The 16,925-nt window shown below is 45.3% G+C and overlaps 5 protein-coding genes across 7 annotated transcripts; 2 read left to right on the top strand and 3 right to left on the bottom strand.

Moving 5' to 3' along the window:
• Positions 1 to 107: 107 nt before the first annotated feature.
• Positions 108 to 5,249, bottom strand: LOC115767217 (kelch-like protein 5). 2 transcript variants are annotated; one of them, XM_030711411.1, is made up of 7 exons: positions 5,170 to 5,249; positions 4,233 to 5,074; positions 2,167 to 3,210; positions 1,896 to 2,103; positions 1,710 to 1,832; positions 1,373 to 1,609; positions 108 to 372 (listed from the first exon to the last, which is right to left on the bottom strand). In XM_030711411.1, exons 2-7 carry the CDS (start codon positions 4,496 to 4,498, stop codon positions 283 to 285), a joined length of 1,968 nt encoding a protein of 655 aa, XP_030567271.1. In that variant the 5' UTR covers positions 4,499 to 5,074; positions 5,170 to 5,249; the 3' UTR covers positions 108 to 282. The 2 variants fall into 2 exon arrangements, with proteins under 2 accessions (XP_030567271.1, XP_030567272.1); XM_030711412.1 differs by having other exon boundaries at positions 5,130 to 5,232.
• A 226-nt stretch (positions 5,250 to 5,475) lies between these two features.
• Positions 5,476 to 6,279, bottom strand: LOC115767201 (conserved regulator of innate immunity protein 3-like). The gene has a single exon (XM_030711391.1). The coding sequence runs from the start codon at positions 6,277 to 6,279 to the stop codon at positions 5,476 to 5,478; it is 804 nt and encodes a 267-aa protein (XP_030567251.1).
• Positions 6,280 to 6,478: 199 nt separating this feature from the next.
• Positions 6,479 to 9,524, bottom strand: LOC115767219 (dual specificity mitogen-activated protein kinase kinase dSOR1). Of its 2 annotated transcripts, none has more exons than XM_030711416.1 (4): positions 9,242 to 9,524; positions 8,211 to 8,850; positions 6,958 to 7,287; positions 6,479 to 6,871 (listed from the first exon to the last, which is right to left on the bottom strand). In XM_030711416.1, exons 1-4 carry the CDS (start codon positions 9,349 to 9,351, stop codon positions 6,758 to 6,760), a joined length of 1,194 nt encoding a protein of 397 aa, XP_030567276.1. In that variant the 5' UTR covers positions 9,352 to 9,524; the 3' UTR covers positions 6,479 to 6,757. The 2 variants fall into 2 exon arrangements, with proteins under 2 accessions (XP_030567276.1, XP_030567275.1); XM_030711415.1 differs by having other exon boundaries at positions 8,211 to 8,841; positions 9,242 to 9,432.
• Positions 9,525 to 9,749: 225 nt separating this feature from the next.
• Positions 9,750 to 11,647, top strand: LOC115767208 (transcription factor stalky). The gene is made up of 2 exons (XM_030711401.1): positions 9,750 to 10,254; positions 10,310 to 11,647. Exons 1-2 carry the CDS (start codon positions 9,791 to 9,793, stop codon positions 11,577 to 11,579), a joined length of 1,734 nt encoding a protein of 577 aa, XP_030567261.1. The 5' UTR covers positions 9,750 to 9,790; the 3' UTR covers positions 11,580 to 11,647.
• A 1,656-nt stretch (positions 11,648 to 13,303) lies between these two features.
• On the top strand, positions 13,304 to 16,925 carry LOC115767199 (pickpocket protein 28). Its single transcript, XM_030711389.1, has 6 exons — positions 13,304 to 13,440; positions 13,812 to 13,964; positions 14,588 to 14,788; positions 15,390 to 15,855; positions 15,951 to 16,548; positions 16,606 to 16,925. The coding sequence occupies exons 1-6, from the start codon at positions 13,304 to 13,306 to the stop codon at positions 16,923 to 16,925; spliced, it is 1,875 nt and encodes a 624-aa protein (XP_030567249.1).

Here is a 16,925-nt window from a genome sequence, read left to right as displayed (position 1 = left end):
ATTATTTGAAATATTAACAGCTTATCAATAAGTTTTACACTTTAATTTTCATTTTATTGTTGCATTTAGCAACGTATAAATAAAGAATATATTTTATTACAAAAAATACATATTCAGTGTATACATTTATGCGTAGTGTATGTTTGTTTTGATTGTGTAAAAATATAAATATATGATTGTATAAATTAATACGTATTATTTAAAAGTAACCATTTGTGTTGGTTTTTTGCTTGATCTTACTATTGTTTTTCTTAAATATTTATAGTTTTGTTTTTATCGTAATTACATATGATAGTAGTCGACAAATTCGACGGATCTACGACGCCTATAGCAGATTGGATCCAATCTGACTGGCTTCCACTTCTTCTTTTTCTACAAAAAATACGCGTAAATGCAGTGAGAGAAAAACGTCGAAAAAAGGAAAAGAAAGAAAATAATAATAGACAATTAAAAATAAATGCTTGTAATCATACACATATACATATGTAATAGTAAACAGTAAATGTAAATAATAATGGGAGTGCAAAATAAACAGCCAAAGCCGTTAACTATTCATCCACTTTATCAAACTTGCTGCATGGTGATATTATTAATTGGTTTCTTTTGTTTTTTTTTTGTTTGTAAATTTGCACTATCTATAAACTATATGTAGTTCGTTCGTCTTACACTTCACATGCATGCGTATATATGAGCAAAAAGCAAATAGTTAGGCCATTTAGGAATTGGGTGGCGCAGTCTTATGTAGCATACAGAACGCTCAATGGAAGTGAGAGGTGTGTGAGATGAAACTGACACCAGGTGGAGAAGAGAACATGCATCTAATATGTGGTGTACGACAGCATAGATGATGATGATGTTGACATACCTGGTATGGAAATAATGGAATGTGATGCATACAACGAATGAAATGATATAGAACAGAATAATATCAAAATGCATAAGATATGTATATAAATATAGAACGATTTAGTTGGGAATGCATTCGAAAGCCTCGCAGCATGCATTAATTCACTGGTTACTGGTGGTCGCTGGGCAGGCGCTTGAGCATTGACTGATTAGTTGTTTGTTTTTTGTTGTATCACTTGGCATGAGATTACGTTTGAGCAATAGCGGATAAAATTAAGCGAGTGTGTGTACCAAGTACCAACAAATGCCAGACCAGATCTGGCCAGACCCGAAAGGAGCGGACCAGAATGCAAACGCGTGTTGCGTAGTACATAGGCATGAATGTAGGTATAAAAATAACAGTTATAGGTAAAAGGTAATAGGAATAGCAGTGGTCATTGTGCAGTAGCAGTACACAACAGCTCATACACACAACTACACAACAACAGCAACATCAACAACAACAATAATTGAAGCGTAACTAAACTGTAGCACTGGCCGGCGGCTGTGGAGCTGCTGGCGGTATAACATTCGGTATGGCAACGACACAGGCGCCGGCACGCGGAAACGACATGGGCGACAAATCATTCCAGCCATTGCGAACCGGATCATATTCCTCGACACTTTTGAGCGCAGTGTTGCCATCGTAGCCGCCGACGACAATTAAACGATCCCCGAGCAGAGCACAGCCAATCGCATCGCGACCCAAAGCCAGCGAGCAAATCTGTTTTAAGATGGGAAACAGTCAAAATTAATCAATTGACGGAAAGTTCTTTAGCTAAACGATTGCAAATTGTTAGAATTCAGTTAGCAATGTTGTTTACCAGTGTCCAGGTATCGGTGACAGGATCATAACGCTCAACGGTCTCGGTGCGACACACCATGGGATTGCTGGCCGGACAGTCGTGGCCGCCCAAGGCATAGAGAAAACCATTTGCAACAGCCACCTGCAGCGTTTAATTCATATAGAGATCTGTTGCAAATGATTAAAACTGGTTGTTTATGCTTACGCCAACGCCACCGCGGCGTCGATTCATTGGTGCGAGGAGGCTCCATTTATTCGTGTGCGGATCGTAGCATTCGATGGAGCGATGACAGACGGAGCCGTCACGTCCGCCCACCGCATATAGACGACCGCCCAGCACCGCAACACCGGCCGTCGAACGCATCGAGGACATGGGCGCCACATAGCTCCAGGTGCGCGCAAGAGGATCCCAGCTACAAGAAATATATTGATTACAGTTCGTTCGTGTTGGTTTCTTCAGATTGAGGTGCCTTTACCGTTCAACCGTATTCAGGTAGCTCCAGCCATCGTGCCCACCGACCGCATACAGCGGACCCTCCAGCACTGCCACGCCAAGACCATGACGGGGTGTTGCCATGGGATTTAGTAGCACCCAGGCCATCGTATTCAAGTCCAGGCTCTCCACGGTATTTAGGGTCTTGAGTCCATCGCGTCCGCCCACCAAAATCAGTTTATCCTCCATGACAGCGGCGCCAAACTGCAATCGCCGGCCAGTCATATGCTTCCAAGGCGTCCACTTGTCCAGGCGCGGACAGTAGCTCTCAATGGTGATGGCGCCCTTGTGGGCATCCATGCCGCCGACAGCGAGCAGTCGACCGACGGTCGATTTTCGCGGCGTGGTGCGTTCGGTGGCAATGCGCGAACGCCGCTCAGGCATAAGATGCCATTTGAAGGCCTCCATCACAAGCTGTTGGCACTCATTGGCGCTGCACACGCTCTCCACATTGTCCATTATGAATGCCGGCTGTAGCAGGGGCAGACGTACCAGCGCCAGCAGCTCGGCAATGTGTTGCTCCCGATTGGGCGCATCATGGCGCACCCAAGACATCAGACTGTGGAAAACATCCTGCTCGGATGGCACATTGAGATCATCGCTGCACAGCAGCTTGCCCAGCTGATCGGCGTTTAGCTGAAAGAACTCCTGATTCTGGCACACCTGCATAAAGTATTGGCAGGTGTAGGCCTGCGCCAGCCGCAGCAGCGCCGTGCAGCTCTGTTGCTCGGCAAAGAATGCAAAGCCCAGACAATTGGATGGATGCAGCTGGCGTGCCAGGAAATTGCAACAGGCCGTCACCACAGAGTTCAGCTGCAACAGACAGGCGGTGGCCAGCAGAGTTTCCACAGTGTCCTCGCGCAACTCAATGAATCCTGTATAGCAATACTGCACCAGCAGCTGCAGCGCATCGCCGTGCACCTCGCCCAGGGTAACCTCGTGCTCCTTGGTCTCGCGCAGCGAACCCGTAAACATTGCTGAGAAATATGCACTCGAAGCGGATAGCACCAAGCGGTGAGCGGGCACGCTGTAAAAACAAGGCAAATGCTATTCATTGTGCTTATCTAATGTATAAACACTGCAGTCCGCAATCTCCAGTCTATCCTGACCCTAAAACTGTGACCGAACGCAGTGGCATTCAAACTGTGACCTTGCAAACTTGCAATGTACACTTGCAAGATCTTGATTTTTATCTTTGAAAATCGTCAGTAAAGGAACTTTTAAATGCTGTGGCTGTGTCTTAAACGGGTTAATTGATGCAACGGAAAAACATGTACAATCTCAACTGAAAGGGGCATCTACAATACAAATAAATAATTAACTTATCTAAACCTTGACTGTTGTTGTGTGCAAAAACAAATCAACTTTTACCCCTGTGCAGGGGCCAGTGCTGCCAATGTGGCTATTTTCAGACATTGTCAGCAGGAAACGGTTGAAATTTGTAACTTATTAAGCTTTTTGTTTCTGCATCTCGCTACAAAGAAATCCTGTTTATTGCCAATCTGTGGCCAGAAAGCTTATTCAGATATTTTTAACATTGGATATTCAGCTGTTTTTATTGCAGCCGCAATTGGCAGCACTGGCGCAGTATGCACGTCAATCAGTCGGCTCAATGCTCCATTTCAATATCTATCTCTGTCTCGCACACCGCTCTCCGGCGATCAATCTGGCTGGCAGAGAGCGCCGCAGTAAGCAAGAGAGAGCACGCATCGCAAACGCAATTAGTGCGGCGCTTTGTGTTTACTGTTGGAATTGCGTTGCTGCTTCGACTGCTTGGAGACTAGGGAAACTGGTGTGCGAATGGGACACAGAGAGACAAAGAACCGAGTGAACTGCCAGCGCTAAAGTGAAGGTCAGACGTTAGCTTGGCTAAGAGAGGGAGAGCGGCGGGCATGTGCCGGATGGTGAATTGCTAATGAGGCGAATTCGTTGATGGCGCGGCGCTGGCGGCTGGGGATGGGTGTGTGCGGAAAATTGCTTTTGCGCATTGCAACAACTTTCCATTCTTTGTTTGGCCTGGCCATTTGTTGTCATTTGGCGTCCACTTACCGCTTGCCATCAATGCCAGCGATGAGCACCACATCGCACAGCTGCTGGCTGTCCACATACAACTGCATGCGCTTCAGAACGCTGTCCGCATGATCGCGACAGCGAAAGAACTCGTCCTGGCTGCCAGCCGAATTGAGACTGACCAGGCTGTAGTCTCTGGACAGGGACTCCAGCGTATTCTCGGCCATCATTGATATGTGTCCCGATGTTGAGGCCGTCGAGTCGCGGCTGGGACTCTCTTTTTGGTTCACATTCACAGATGACATTTTTGTTTATTTATTTTGATTTGTTTGATTTTCTCTCGTAATCAAATGCCCTTTAACGGTTTGTTAACTGCCTCTGTTGCGTTTTCTTCGTCCTTTGTATTGTTGCCTGTTGCAGTTGCAGCAGCAGCAGCAGCAGCAGCAGCTTGGCCAGCTTTCTTTTGTTTACTGGCGACGCGCACGTCCGCGTTGCAGCGCTTAGTTTGACTGACTGTTCAGCTTCTGTTGTTGTTATGGCGCGTGGTAAGCAGTTGCTTTGTTTAGTTGCACTTGCATTTCTCGTCTCGCACACTTACATATTCACACATACACATTCGCACACCAACTCCAACTATAACAGTGCGCTGCCGCCGTTGACGCCGCCGTCGCTGTCAACGTCGAATCGTCGCCCGTTCGCTGTCAACAAACAACTGCAAATTTTACAGCGACGCACGTACCCAGGCCGTCGCGGTAGGCGTCGCTGCTTCGCGCAGACAAAGAACTTTTACTGCGTCCGGAACTGAGCGCTGCTGCTGCCGCCGCTGCTTTGTTTTTGCCCTCGCTTTGACCGATGGATGGCTGCTAGCTTTTGGCGTCTCACTACAAATGCAATTACACAGGAAATACATTCAACAATTTAATGGCAATTGCGTACTGAAATTGAATCCGTGACTAAGCACAATCGACACACTCACACTTATCCAAACTAACTACAGCTGCCTATTTATATATATATTTAATTTGGCAAATAGTGGACCAATAACAAGCGCAACAACAATAACAGCGTTTGATGTTTTCATTTTGCGTGCTGTCGTCACAGGTTACAACGGCGTTGCCAGCAAAGCTCGACTGTTGACGTTAACTGGGCTTTGCGACGGCGTTGCCACACTGTCAAAAAGCGTTTAAGCAAGCGCGCGCTTTTAATAATTTAAAAATTGTTGCTCGGATTACATTCGCATTTATTAGGGACTATTTATAAATAATAAGTAGTTTGGGAAAGCTTAGTTTGCATCCTGTTTAATTGGCTGCGGTAGGCCCACAGTAAACTTAGATAGATTCTCCAAAAACTCAATATATAGGGCATGCTCGCGCGCAGTGGCCATGTCGGAAAGCTTTCTAGCAAACTCATGCGTAATGCCCTTCTCTTCAAGCATCTCCAGAATCATGGTTTGTAGATTGTCATCGATGAGCGATGCATCAATGGTAAAGCAGCTGTCATTCCAGCCGTGATTGTATAGCGATAGATCTTGAATCTCAAATATATCATTTTCTTGAGGCTGCTGATCCAAGGACTCCGGCTCCACATCATCAAAGGCGCACGGCTTAAATACACAAAATATTGATAGCAGCAAATCATTTCTTCTGATTAGCACCTCAAATTTCGGAACGCTGCGCACTGGAGTCAGATCGCCGGTCTCATCATTCCGACGCGGCACACTTTTGCTAACATTAAAGAAAATATTAATGCGTTCGTCAGGTGACTCTCTTATTAGCTCCACCTTGGAGCCAGAAAAATGTCCAGTAAAGTCGTCAATCATGTATGGCGGTTCCAACTGCAACTGTACGCGGCGTTCCTCCAGTATTTCGCCGGTAACGAACTCAACCAAATTGCGCTGCGATGGGGTCAAACCTACTGGAGTTGGCGATGCGGGCTTCTCCTCTTCTGGCATCGGTTTCTTTAAGGCTTCTCCCTTCAAATTTTGCAACTGGAATGCAGTGACCGAAATTGAGCGTTGGAATTTGGCTACACGACAGTTGGCCAACACGTTTTGTCCCAATCGAAATACTTTCAAAAAGTTCGACATATTTGGACAAGATATTTAAGTTTGTGTGTAGAAAAAATAAAACTTTTTTCGGATAAGTCAGAAAATTTTGTTATGCTACAAGGCGAACCAGTCAACGAATGAGCAGGAGCTCCGTCTCGGTTCCCCAGATGCTAACCTATAACACATTGAATTCCCGGCCTACTAGTAGTTGGGCCAAAACAATTTCAATTAGGCGATTTGTTAGATGGCGAATACAATTTCCGACTCATTTAATTTTTTGTATTGTTCAGTTTTTGCACTCTCCTTTCTTTCCTTGTGTCGTCTGCGTATGCTTGTGCTCGTTTGTTTGAGTGCTGAGGCCAGTGACAGCGAACGCACGCACACAAAGTGCCAGAAAGTGGAGCGGCAGAGTGTGTAGAGTGTGGGAGCAAGTTGATACAACAAGTACATACATAACTACATACAAATAAATAACGTGTATGTGCGTGCGCGAGAGTGTGAAATAAAGGAATGCTAATTAGTTGGGCGATGTATTGCGTTTCGGCGTCGATGGCGGCAAGTCCATTGTCTTGCATACCCAGCCCGATATGTCGACATCCTCCACCTCCGCTTTCCGTATCCATGGATGGCTCTGGCAATGGGAATGCAAATGCATCAGTATTACAATAGCAATAATGGCAACAACAAGAACAGCTGCGAAAATGAACTTCGCCTCACCAACAACGTCTTGAGATCGGCACGCTCGTCCGGCTGCTTTTTGAGACAGATGTCGACAAAGTCCTTGAACTCATTTGAGAATATCTTGTGTTCCAGCTTCGGCGGCGGCTCGTTAACAATATAATCGAGCAGCTCGAATATCGCCATCACTTTGGGCTCCAGCACCGTTTGATTGCCATCCTCATTGGCGTTCTCTGCGAATATGGTCTCCAGCGTTGACGAATCTGGCGGCGGTATTGGATACATGCCGATGGCCATCTCAACCAGCGACAGACCCAGCGACCAAATGTCCGACTGTACCGAATAGTGTGTGCCCTGCAGTCGTTCCGGCTGCAAAAACATTTCAACATTAGGATGCCGGATGCATACATATAATTGTAAATTGTATGGAATTTAAGCTAATCTATTTGAAACATGCATCATACTTTATTGTTGTTAATTACTTTAGTGTTAAATGGAACATACGTTTATCAATCAGCGCGACAACAAGAAAATTCTGATAATGGTGCGTTTTGATCTGATCAACTTCAAAAAAATGTTAATCTCAGTCTTGTTTTAATTAATGTTTAAAAGTAACTTTTTTCAAATGTGGCTTCAATTGTTAAATATGATGTTGAGTTTTAGAACAAATCTACTAATATATACAGAAATTTTTTTTAAAATACAGTAGCCCCTTGAAGAATAGAACGCTTCGGTTCCAGAAATGATAATTTACTCAAATTTTGAATATCGGTAATATGGGCTATTGGATTTATTTGGTTTGCTTCTGCTTTCATTAAAGCCCAGGATTTTCCGCGAGGATTTGCATCCACAAATCTTATAAATATATAGAAAATATGTCATCAAATCGCATAAATTGAAGTTTATTATATTTAAGAATTAATGTTTTTAGGGGCCAACCTATAAATGTTCTATATTACAAATACCATAAAATGGATTTGTAGACAGCAACAATTTCTTCAAATTCTAAATTAAGAGCGGCTACTGTATTTTAAAATATGTTACTATAGTATTTGTATTCTGTATATCCCGGTTACAGGACTTGAAAACCGAGCTTGTTTTTTGATGAAGAGCATTTGCTGAGAAAAGAATGCAACAATAATTTTCAGTTACATTTTCTCAGAAGAAACATTGGATATTAGTTAAATTTAGTTTGTGGCCATAAAGAAAAAGTGCTCAAATTAAGTAGTTTGATAATTTCGCTGAGCAGTTTTTCACTTTGACCAAAATAGGAAGTGTTTTTGTTAACTAACCGACATGTAGCTGCGCGTGCCCACAAATGAGTTGGCCATCGAGTCGATTAGCTGACCCGAAACGCCGAAATCACAGATTTTGATCTCGCCGCTGCTGTTGACGAGTATGTTGCTTGGCTTGACATCGCGATGGATGATCGCATGCTTGTCCCGCAGATAGCTGAGCCCCTTCAGCACCGCCAGCGTGATGCGTCCGAGTATCGATTCGGGTATGCGGCCGGCGCGCTTTAATATGAGATCAAGGGAGCCGCCGTCCATGTATTCCATGCAGATGCTTATCTCACCGTCGCTGTAGAAGGCGCCATAGAAGCCAACAATGTGGGGAAAGTTGCATTCGTGCAGCACTTTTAGCTCGCGCAGGATTTGTTTTTTGATCGCCGGCTTCACCTCCAAATGGATCAGTTTCCGTGCCATAATCAGGTGTGTGAGGGTGTGGCGCACTTTCATAACAACGCCGCCATTGCCGGAGCCGAGTTCGCCCAACTTTTCCAGATCCTCCTCGGAGAGTTCGCCGATTTTCTCTTTCTGACTGAGGAACACTTTTATTCGCTTGCGCTCCGTGTCATCCATGTCCAGGCCCTCCAATGTTTCCGTTAGCGCATCGATGCTCGTTTTTGGCTTCCCCAGCAAACTATGTGTTCTTTAATTTAACTTTTTAATGAATTTTTGCAGAACAAAACGAAAAGCAGCAACATTTTGGTTTGGACAGGGAGTAGGTTAGCGGGGGGAACATTAAAATTAGGGGGGGGGGGGGGGGGGGGGAATTTCTGCACACATATGTAAATGCCTACACACATATATGTATACAAGTTATCTGTAGGCGTGTCTATGTGTGTTTATCTTAATGTGTTTGTTATAATTTTGCCAAGCAATCGCAAAAGCAAAATCTACAACAGCACTTTTCTATTTTATTTTCTTTGGAATGTGGGCGGTTGGGAGGTATAAAATTAAAAATGTTGTTGGACATTTTAAAACGTATATATATATATATATATATATATATATATATGGAAAATAGAAATCTTATTTACTCTGTTCCCGATGGTGTTTTAAATGGCGGCGTTGGTGCCACCTGTGCGGCAGCAACAGTTGTATCCACATTTACCGGCGGCAGCACTAAATTAAGTTTATTTTTCGACATCTTGGCCAAAATGCACAGCACAAAAAAAAAAATAAAATCGCAAGCGGTCTTGGGTCGCCGACGGTGCAAAGGGTAGGGAAGGTGGGAGTTAATCCGTTCAACAACAGCAAACTGAACGGCGTTGAGAATTGTATAACTGGCTATAATAAGTGTTTGTTGATGGGTTTTAATAAATTACGCTTGCAGTTTTAGCCGCAAATTTAGTAAATGTTCATAATAGGGATGTGAATATGACTAAATCGATTATTGCCGCTAATCGATTCATTGCGATGTTTTTGCACATATCGTAAGTCACCAGGCAACTCTGGTGCATCCGAATACCTATCGATATGTGTGAATGGCAAAAACAAATTGCAATTTTTTGTTGTTTGAAACGTTAAGTATACAACGTGACCTTGCAATTAGCAACTCTTGGCGCTCCTGATAGTGGCTGCAAGTGATGAAGAATTTGCTGGTGCCGCTTAACGGCGCCAGTGGCGAGCCAAGCAACAACTGCAATTTTCACAAAGATGCGCTGCTTGGTTTTGCAATCGAGCTGCCCGATGAGCAGCTGGACAGCGCTGTTATCCAGCTGCAGGCCGCGGCAGCTGAGCAAAAGCACAACAATAACAACAGCAACAGCAATAATAATAATAACAGCAGCAGCAACAACAACAGCATCGACAACAATCATAATAATCATAATAACAGTAATAGCGGCGACTACCATCAGTCGCTGCTGAACTGCGTTGACTTTTTGCCATCTGCTGTGGCGCCGCCACATCTAACCGAATGCTATCAGTTTGATGCAGATGCCGCTGCTTCGGAGCTGGTAAACGTGGCCAACAAGGACTGCGACTCATTGGCCAAACTAGCCTACAATCTATACCGCCTGGCCAAAGAGGATCACATTGTGATTGATCGGTGAGTGAGCTTCTTTATAGACCCATAGACAACTAAAATCTTTCTTAACGGGCAGCAAGCGCAACGAGGTCGTGCGCACGGATGCCGTTACCCACCAGAAGACCATCTATCGCTGCATGGATCCCGTAGGCATGGGCATGCAACCACTTCAGAGCAGTCGTTCAGCAGCGATGACAACGTCTTTAAAAGTGAACCGTTCGCGCAAACGCACGGCGCCAGCAGGCAAAGCCGTCCCGACAAAGGCGCCATTGTCCATTGCAGCGCCAAGCGATACTGCGAACAAAGCCACGAATGAGCCGATCCCTGCCTCAGATGCGGATACTATGCTGCGGACGCGTTCCGGACGCATTATACGCGCCGCCTTGCCACAGCCGGCCACAGCAGCGCCAAATTCGGCGCAGATGTTGCAGCTGCTTGTAACAGAGCTGAGGGACAAAGACTATCGTGCACCGGCAATAGCTGCTGAGCCAGAAGAGCCGCCAGCCGTTGAGGTGGTGGTGCAAAGGGAGCGCGCTGTGCCGCCAAACGCAATCTGTCCGGGCTGCAGCAAGATTTTTTTGGGCCGTCGCTTGCAGCGTCACTACGTCAAGTACCCAGAGCATATGCCCAGCGCCATCGCCGCTCGACAGCAGCAAGAGCAGCAACAGCAACAGGAACACGCGCAACCAACACAACAGCAGCATCAGCAATTGGCCCAAAGCTATGTGCCGACACTGTTTGGACTGTTGACGGCTCAGCTGCAGCGATACGGACATCTGAGCGAGGAGCAGCGCGCCGATCTTTTTCTGCATGAGTTGAATGATTTTGTGGAGCAGCTGCATCTGCGTAGCACGCGACTCATACGCAACACATCCGGTCTGCATTTTGTGAATGCACGCATTGCACGCGTGCTGGGCATACCCGAGGGTCAGTATGCGCTGGACATGTCGGCAATGGAATCGGCGCAGGCGCCCACACCGGAACCGGAATTGCAACAACTGTTGCATGCCAGCACTGTGCCAAGTGCACGCAATCTGGTCGATTATCCGGGCTTGAGCATGTCCCTCGACGACACGCTGACCGATGAAGCTGCTCAACGTTTAAATCTGTCCGCTGGCGGCAAGTTGCTGCCACCATCCGAGGAGAGCCTGTTGCGCAACGTTGGCGATCTTATGCAGCCACCGGTGGCAGTGGCGCCGCCCAACGTTGGCCATGTGGCGGGCGCAATGCTGCCACATTACGATCATGCCAGCGACAATGCCGTCGAGGCGCTCAGCATGAAGGAGACGCCCAATGCGGCTATTTTGGATCTCAATGTTGATTTCTTCCAATTTAACAACAACTAGATAATTATACACACACACACACATACACACACACACTCACACTCCCACACGCACACATTTTAAAACAATTTTATTTACTCAGTTTTACACATAGTATTTACATTTATATATATATATATATTCCATTGTTTACAAATGTGAAGAGAATGAATTGTAACATAACAAAAAGTCGAAGTATGAAATGCAGCTCCATTGAAGTCTTCTCATTTAATCCATAATTGAAATCTGTTTCTAGAAAGAAAAGTTAAAGCTGCCGATGGCAGTTTTATGCTTTAGAGGAGAGCGGAAGATATATGAACTGCGCCCATTTTACCTTATAGAATCTAATTGGCATGAAATCGAAAAGCATATGAAACATTTAAACTTGAACTTGCGAGGGTATCTTAAGTTTGTTAGAAACTCAAAATGAATCCGATACCGTAAGGTGTATTTGTACTTTCTTGATTCTTGAGAATGAAAAACATTTTTTTTTTGTTTTTCTACAAATTTTGCCTAATGCCAAGTTAACATTTTCAAGCAATATCCTTTCTATACCATAACATACAGATATATTGCAAGAATCGGTACTTATATAAATCATGTTCTGTTTTTCAAAATATTTTGATCCGCCTAAGCTATTACAATCTTCTATAGTCTTCTAACGAGAGGATAGGGCATCTCAAATCGTACTCATATCAAATGCAGGGCAGTCTCGGAACTAGTTAATCCATGGTTTTAAGGGATCTAGGAAAATGTCTTATGTAATCCTGTCATCTCGTACGTTATATAAGGTGTTCCCGTGTCCGACAATCACACGGATGGAAGAACCTGGTTCCTCTATTAGTCGCCTCATATCTGTCATAATTCACCGTTTGGGCATCAACTAAGACGTCGATTTGTATAATTCCACAGGCAACTGTGGAAAATTGGTGGAAACGGTTGTATGAAATCTTGTTGCGTTTACCACGCGATCGGCTTGTAACCTATTTCCAGTAATGTTCTAAAAATGCATTTGTGATGTTTTCTACACACTTTTCGGAAAATTGAGGTCTAGTTGGTGTAGAAAACGGGCTGAGTGGGCGTAGCTTCGGATTTCTAGAAATTTCCGAAAATCTTTACGAAAATCCATAAGCGACTTGTGATGTCATACAGAAATTTGTTTTAGTTTTCATTTAAAAGTATTACGCGTTCCATGGCATCCATGCCCAAAAATAAAGCCGATCACAATTTATTTGATTTCCCATATAGTTTTCGTACCAGATGATTTCTCTGCCAAATCCATTCATCTATAAGCGAATCCCGATCTTAAAGGCCATAATTTATGTCCACAGTGTGCCACAGTGTGAGTTTTCATACTCGTTCAAGGAGTGAAAGGCGTATATTGGTTTTCTGCAAAGTCCCGATTCTGCCCGATCATCTTTCTCGCTGTTGGAATATATGTATATAGAAAGTGTTAGGCGGGCATTAGTAGGTGGACCTCTAATGATCTCTGCATATGCCGCAGTTTTCAAGTTAGGTTGACCATCTTTGGAATAAAGTTTGCAGTGAACTTCTTCAAAAGATCAATCATAAAATTGAGGGCGTGGCAAGCCAAAAATTGGATATATCTTTGAATAAATATGACGAGCATGCCGCAGTTGGTTGCACCCGACTGCAAAATGTGAACTTGTTTCGTTTTAAGTTTTGTGTATTTTTTGTTCCGTTGTTGTTTTTCGCTTTGGTTTTTTTTTGTTTTTGTTTATACAATGTACTCGTATTTTACGCCCTCAGCTATTTTTATAGAGCGCTGCAGGCACCATGTGGATGTGGCCACTGGATCCGGGAACGGGGACCTAAGAGCTGGGAGCTGGCAGGCGCTGCCTTTGCCACCAGTGCGAAAGTTGTACGCATTTGCATAGTTCGCCCAGCTAGGTGAATCCTCTTTGCATTGGGCAAACACTGCTGCAGTCGCCTGCCACGCCCACGCACAGTTTGGGCAGTGTGCATTAAGCGGCATTTGCCGTGGCCGATGTCGCAATTCAATTTGGCGGAGTTATCGCTGCTTTGGTATTTGCCAAGGGTCAATATGATTAAAGCTGATGAGCTGCGATTGGATCGAACTGTTCGAGCAGCTCGTATAAATGGGACTTGCGTGACGGGCCGTGCGGTTAGTCGCATCATGAGATTCTATGGGGATAGCAAAGCACAAAAGCCCCACCTGGCGGCCAACAGGCAGCAACACGTGCACGGTCACGCTCACGCTCACAATCGCAGTCACAGTCACAGTCACAGTGATGACTCCCTTGATGATGAGCAAACGATGTGCAGCCTCGAGGCGGCCAAGAAGAGCATCAAATATTATCTGCGGAACAGCTCCTTGCATGGACTTAAGTATATAGCCGAAGAACGGATTACCATACCAGAGCGGTACGTCCCCCTCCTATATTATGTTACTTAGTCAGGAAAACAAATCAACAAAAACGATTAGCTAGATGCCATCTAAAAGCAGCCTTTCCTGGGTACACCTCCCTGAAAAAAATCAAAAGAAGTAGACAGGTAAATGGTGAGAGCAAGAGCAGGAGAAAGAACGACAGAGAGAGAAAGAGAGAGAGAGAGAGGGGGGGGGGGTAGTGTAGAGAAGGAGAGAATAAATAACTCAGATAGACAAGAGGTAATTGAATTAGGTGAGATGTGACTTGCAAAAATAAACGTATACTCAAAGCACGAAATGTGTGAGGCTAACTAGACTTTTTGAGATTCGCATAGTAGGGCGATACCTAAAAATATGTTTTCTGTAATTTCTTACACACACGCACACTTAGAAATCTAGTCGTATTTAGTATAATTTAAAATGCATAGCAGATATTACCCGGCCTTGCCCGGTATTTTCTTCGATTTTCGACAATGCTTTACGTACTCAAACTACCCGTACTATCTTGTGCCCCGCGCCTTAAATGACCTTTTATATAGATCTTTGAAAAGTTTGCACTTCTGCGTTAAACTCTTATCTATATGTATATATATATAATTGTTATAATATTTAATGGCAGAGTCTTCTTTGGCATATCCTTTGTGCTTGTCGTCATCCTCTCGGGCTTCTTCATTTCCAACATTTATATCAAGTGGAGCGCCTCGCCCATCATCATCTCAACAAGCGCCAAGCAACAGCTGACCAGCAACATTCCTTTTCCGGCCATTACCATATGCAATCTTAACCTGGCTCTGCGCAGTCGCGTCCAGCGCATCTCACGGTGAGTAAAAGCAGCGCCTGATCCGATGCAAAGCTTTGGTAACAATTGATTTCCCAAGCAAATTGGTTTGTAAGCATGTGAAGAATGCAATAACATTTTTGGTAGCCTCTTTTCTGAAGAGTTTCAGTTAAGGATGACATAAGGAAGCAAGGATGCAAAAATGTTCTAAAGAATTTCAGTTAAGGATGCCAAACACTAGAGAAAGTACAAAAAATGTCGTAATATATTTCATAAATGACGTTAAGGATACTTAAAATAGAGAAGGTCCACAAATGTCGTAAGATGTTGAATAATTTCAGTTAAGTAGTCAAGAGTTAAGAAGAAACGCAAAAATGTGTTGATATGAAGGAATTTCAGTTAAGGAAAGAGAAATAACAAAACTATCATAATAGAAGAAATTACAAAAATAAGAGTTGAATTTAAGGAAGACACAAAAAAAGTACGACAAGTAGTCGAGTATTTCAGTGGAGGAGATTAAAGTTCCCAGCCCATTGAGTATGAATTCCATTCCAAATGAGATAAGGCATGGGTTGTTTTTTTGTAACGAAAAGCTCTGCAGACACATATGAATAGACTTCTTTTGTTCGCTTTCTGTTCATAGCACCAGTGGAAATTACTCGCTGCTGATGAGTCTGTGCAGCAAGGGCGACGACCAGAAGATCACGTACACCGGCACCTGGACGTACTTCAAGGCTCTGCTGGTTGAGGTGGCGCAGCCGTGCGATGAGATGCTGCTGCACTGCAGCTTTGGGTCGCGCAAGGAGAGCTGCCCGATGATCTTCAACTCGATATTGACCGACGACGGGTTGTGCTGCACGTTCAATGCGCTGGATCCCATCTACTTGTTTCGCAACTATACGGACGATGTGCGCATCGAGCCGGCGGCGGAGAATTCCATTTACGAGCCCATCGATTGGACGCCGGAGCTGGGCTATGCTAAGAAATTGCCGGAATACTATTATCCCAGGACGTCCGGCGGCACGGGCAGTCGCATGGGACTGACCGTCGTGTTGAATGCCTCAACGGCGGAATATTACTGCACCAAGTCCATGGGCAATGGCTTCAAGGTCAACAAGTTCCATGCAATTGAGGAATCATTAAGAACTCTCTCTCTCTCTCTCTCTCTCTCTCTCTCTCTCTCTCTCTCCCTTTCCGGCTGTAGGTGCTGGTGCATAATCCCGCTGAGCTGCCCAAGGTGAGCAACTTTGGGTTTGTGGTCAGTGCTGGCCGCGAGGCACGCATACCCATCGAGCCGGTCTATGAGGATGCCACGCCCAGCATACGTTCGATCAAAAAAACGGTGCGTCGCTGCCTGTTCTCGGATGAGAACGACCTGGCCTATTATCGTACCTACTCGCGCAAGAACTGCGAGCTGGAGTGCGAGGCGAAGCTGCTGCTGCGCGACTGCAGCTGTGTGCTCTACTATTTGCCGCGGATTGACCCGGCGGCACGGGTCTGCGGGCCCAATGACAACAACTGCACCAATCGCATACAGACCGAGATTGAGTCATCGAAAACGAATCTGTCCTGCGAGAACTGTTGGCCCGGCTGCTTTGAGCTGACCTACAAGTCGATTATGACTAGCTCGACAATTGTCGCCGGGACGAGCTATCAGAGCGGCGAGGAGCTGCCCGAGAAGCTGTTCAATGTCAGCCACATTGGCGGAGACTACGATCTATCCATACTCCATTTTTACTATCTCACCAACAACTTTCGTAGCACCACCAAATCCGAGATGTTCGGCTTCACCGAGTTTCTGTGTGAGTCTAGTTGCAGCTCCTCAAGAGTTCCCACCTTTTGAGCTATTCCCTTTGCAGCCAACACTGGCGGCCTGTTAGGTCTGTTCATGGGCTTCAGCATTTTCTCTGTCATTGAGATCTTCTACTATGTGACGATGCGACCCTATTGTGCCTCCCGCACGCTCCAGCAGCGACGTCGGCGCAGGCAGGCGGAGCTGCTTTGGCTGACCTCGGGGCGCCAGCGACGACGCCTCCAGCAGCGCCAGCGTCTGCCTCCGCCTCCGCCGTACAGCCAGCTGAAGGCGGCCTCCAAAGTTACCGAGGGCAAAATCAAGCAAAGTCTTTGGCAAGCGTTGCGCGCCTCCCGTGATCCGCTCGTCTATCCCTATTTGGATTAG

Source organism: Drosophila novamexicana, unplaced genomic scaffold, assembly GCF_003285875.2.
Source record: "Drosophila novamexicana strain 15010-1031.04,08,12 unplaced genomic scaffold, DnovRS2.1 tig00001353-arrow-arrow-pilon, whole genome shotgun sequence".
Lineage (NCBI taxonomy): Eukaryota > Metazoa > Arthropoda > Insecta > Diptera > Drosophilidae > Drosophila > Drosophila novamexicana.
Note: the sequence above shows the minus strand (reverse complement) of the source record. Positions and strands in the feature narration are given on the sequence as shown.

Coding starts and splice junctions, on each gene's coding strand:
- LOC115767217 (XM_030711411.1), bottom strand. CDS start 4,498: ATGTCATCTGTGAATGTGAACCAAAAAGAGAGTCCCAGCCGCGACTCG. Junction 1,833..1,895: donor GACGCCGCGGTGGCGTTGGC/GTAAGCATAAAC, acceptor TAAACGCTGCAG/GTGGCTGTTGCAAATGGTTT. Junction 373..1,372: donor AGCCGCCGGCCAGTGCTACA/GTTTAGTTACGC, acceptor TATTTTTTGTAG/AAAAAGAAGAAGTGGAAGCC.
- LOC115767208 (XM_030711401.1), top strand. CDS start 9,791: ATGAAGAATTTGCTGGTGCCGCTTAACGGCGCCAGTGGCGAGCCAAGC. Junction 10,255..10,309: donor GATCACATTGTGATTGATCG/GTGAGTGAGCTT, acceptor CTTAACGGGCAG/CAAGCGCAACGAGGTCGTGC.
- LOC115767219 (XM_030711416.1), bottom strand. CDS start 9,351: ATGTCGAAAAATAAACTTAATTTAGTGCTGCCGCCGGTAAATGTGGAT. Junction 8,851..9,241: donor AAAACACCATCGGGAACAGA/GTAAATAAGATT, acceptor GTTAAATTAAAG/AACACATAGTTTGCTGGGGA. Junction 6,872..6,957: donor CCGATCTCAAGACGTTGTTG/GTGAGGCGAAGT, acceptor TCCCATTGCCAG/AGCCATCCATGGATACGGAA.
- LOC115767201 (XM_030711391.1), bottom strand. CDS start 6,279: ATGTCGAACTTTTTGAAAGTATTTCGATTGGGACAAAACGTGTTGGCC.
- LOC115767199 (XM_030711389.1), top strand. CDS start 13,304: ATGTACTCGTATTTTACGCCCTCAGCTATTTTTATAGAGCGCTGCAGG. Junction 15,856..15,950: donor CCATGGGCAATGGCTTCAAG/GTCAACAAGTTC, acceptor TTCCGGCTGTAG/GTGCTGGTGCATAATCCCGC. Junction 16,549..16,605: donor CGGCTTCACCGAGTTTCTGT/GTGAGTCTAGTT, acceptor TTCCCTTTGCAG/CCAACACTGGCGGCCTGTTA.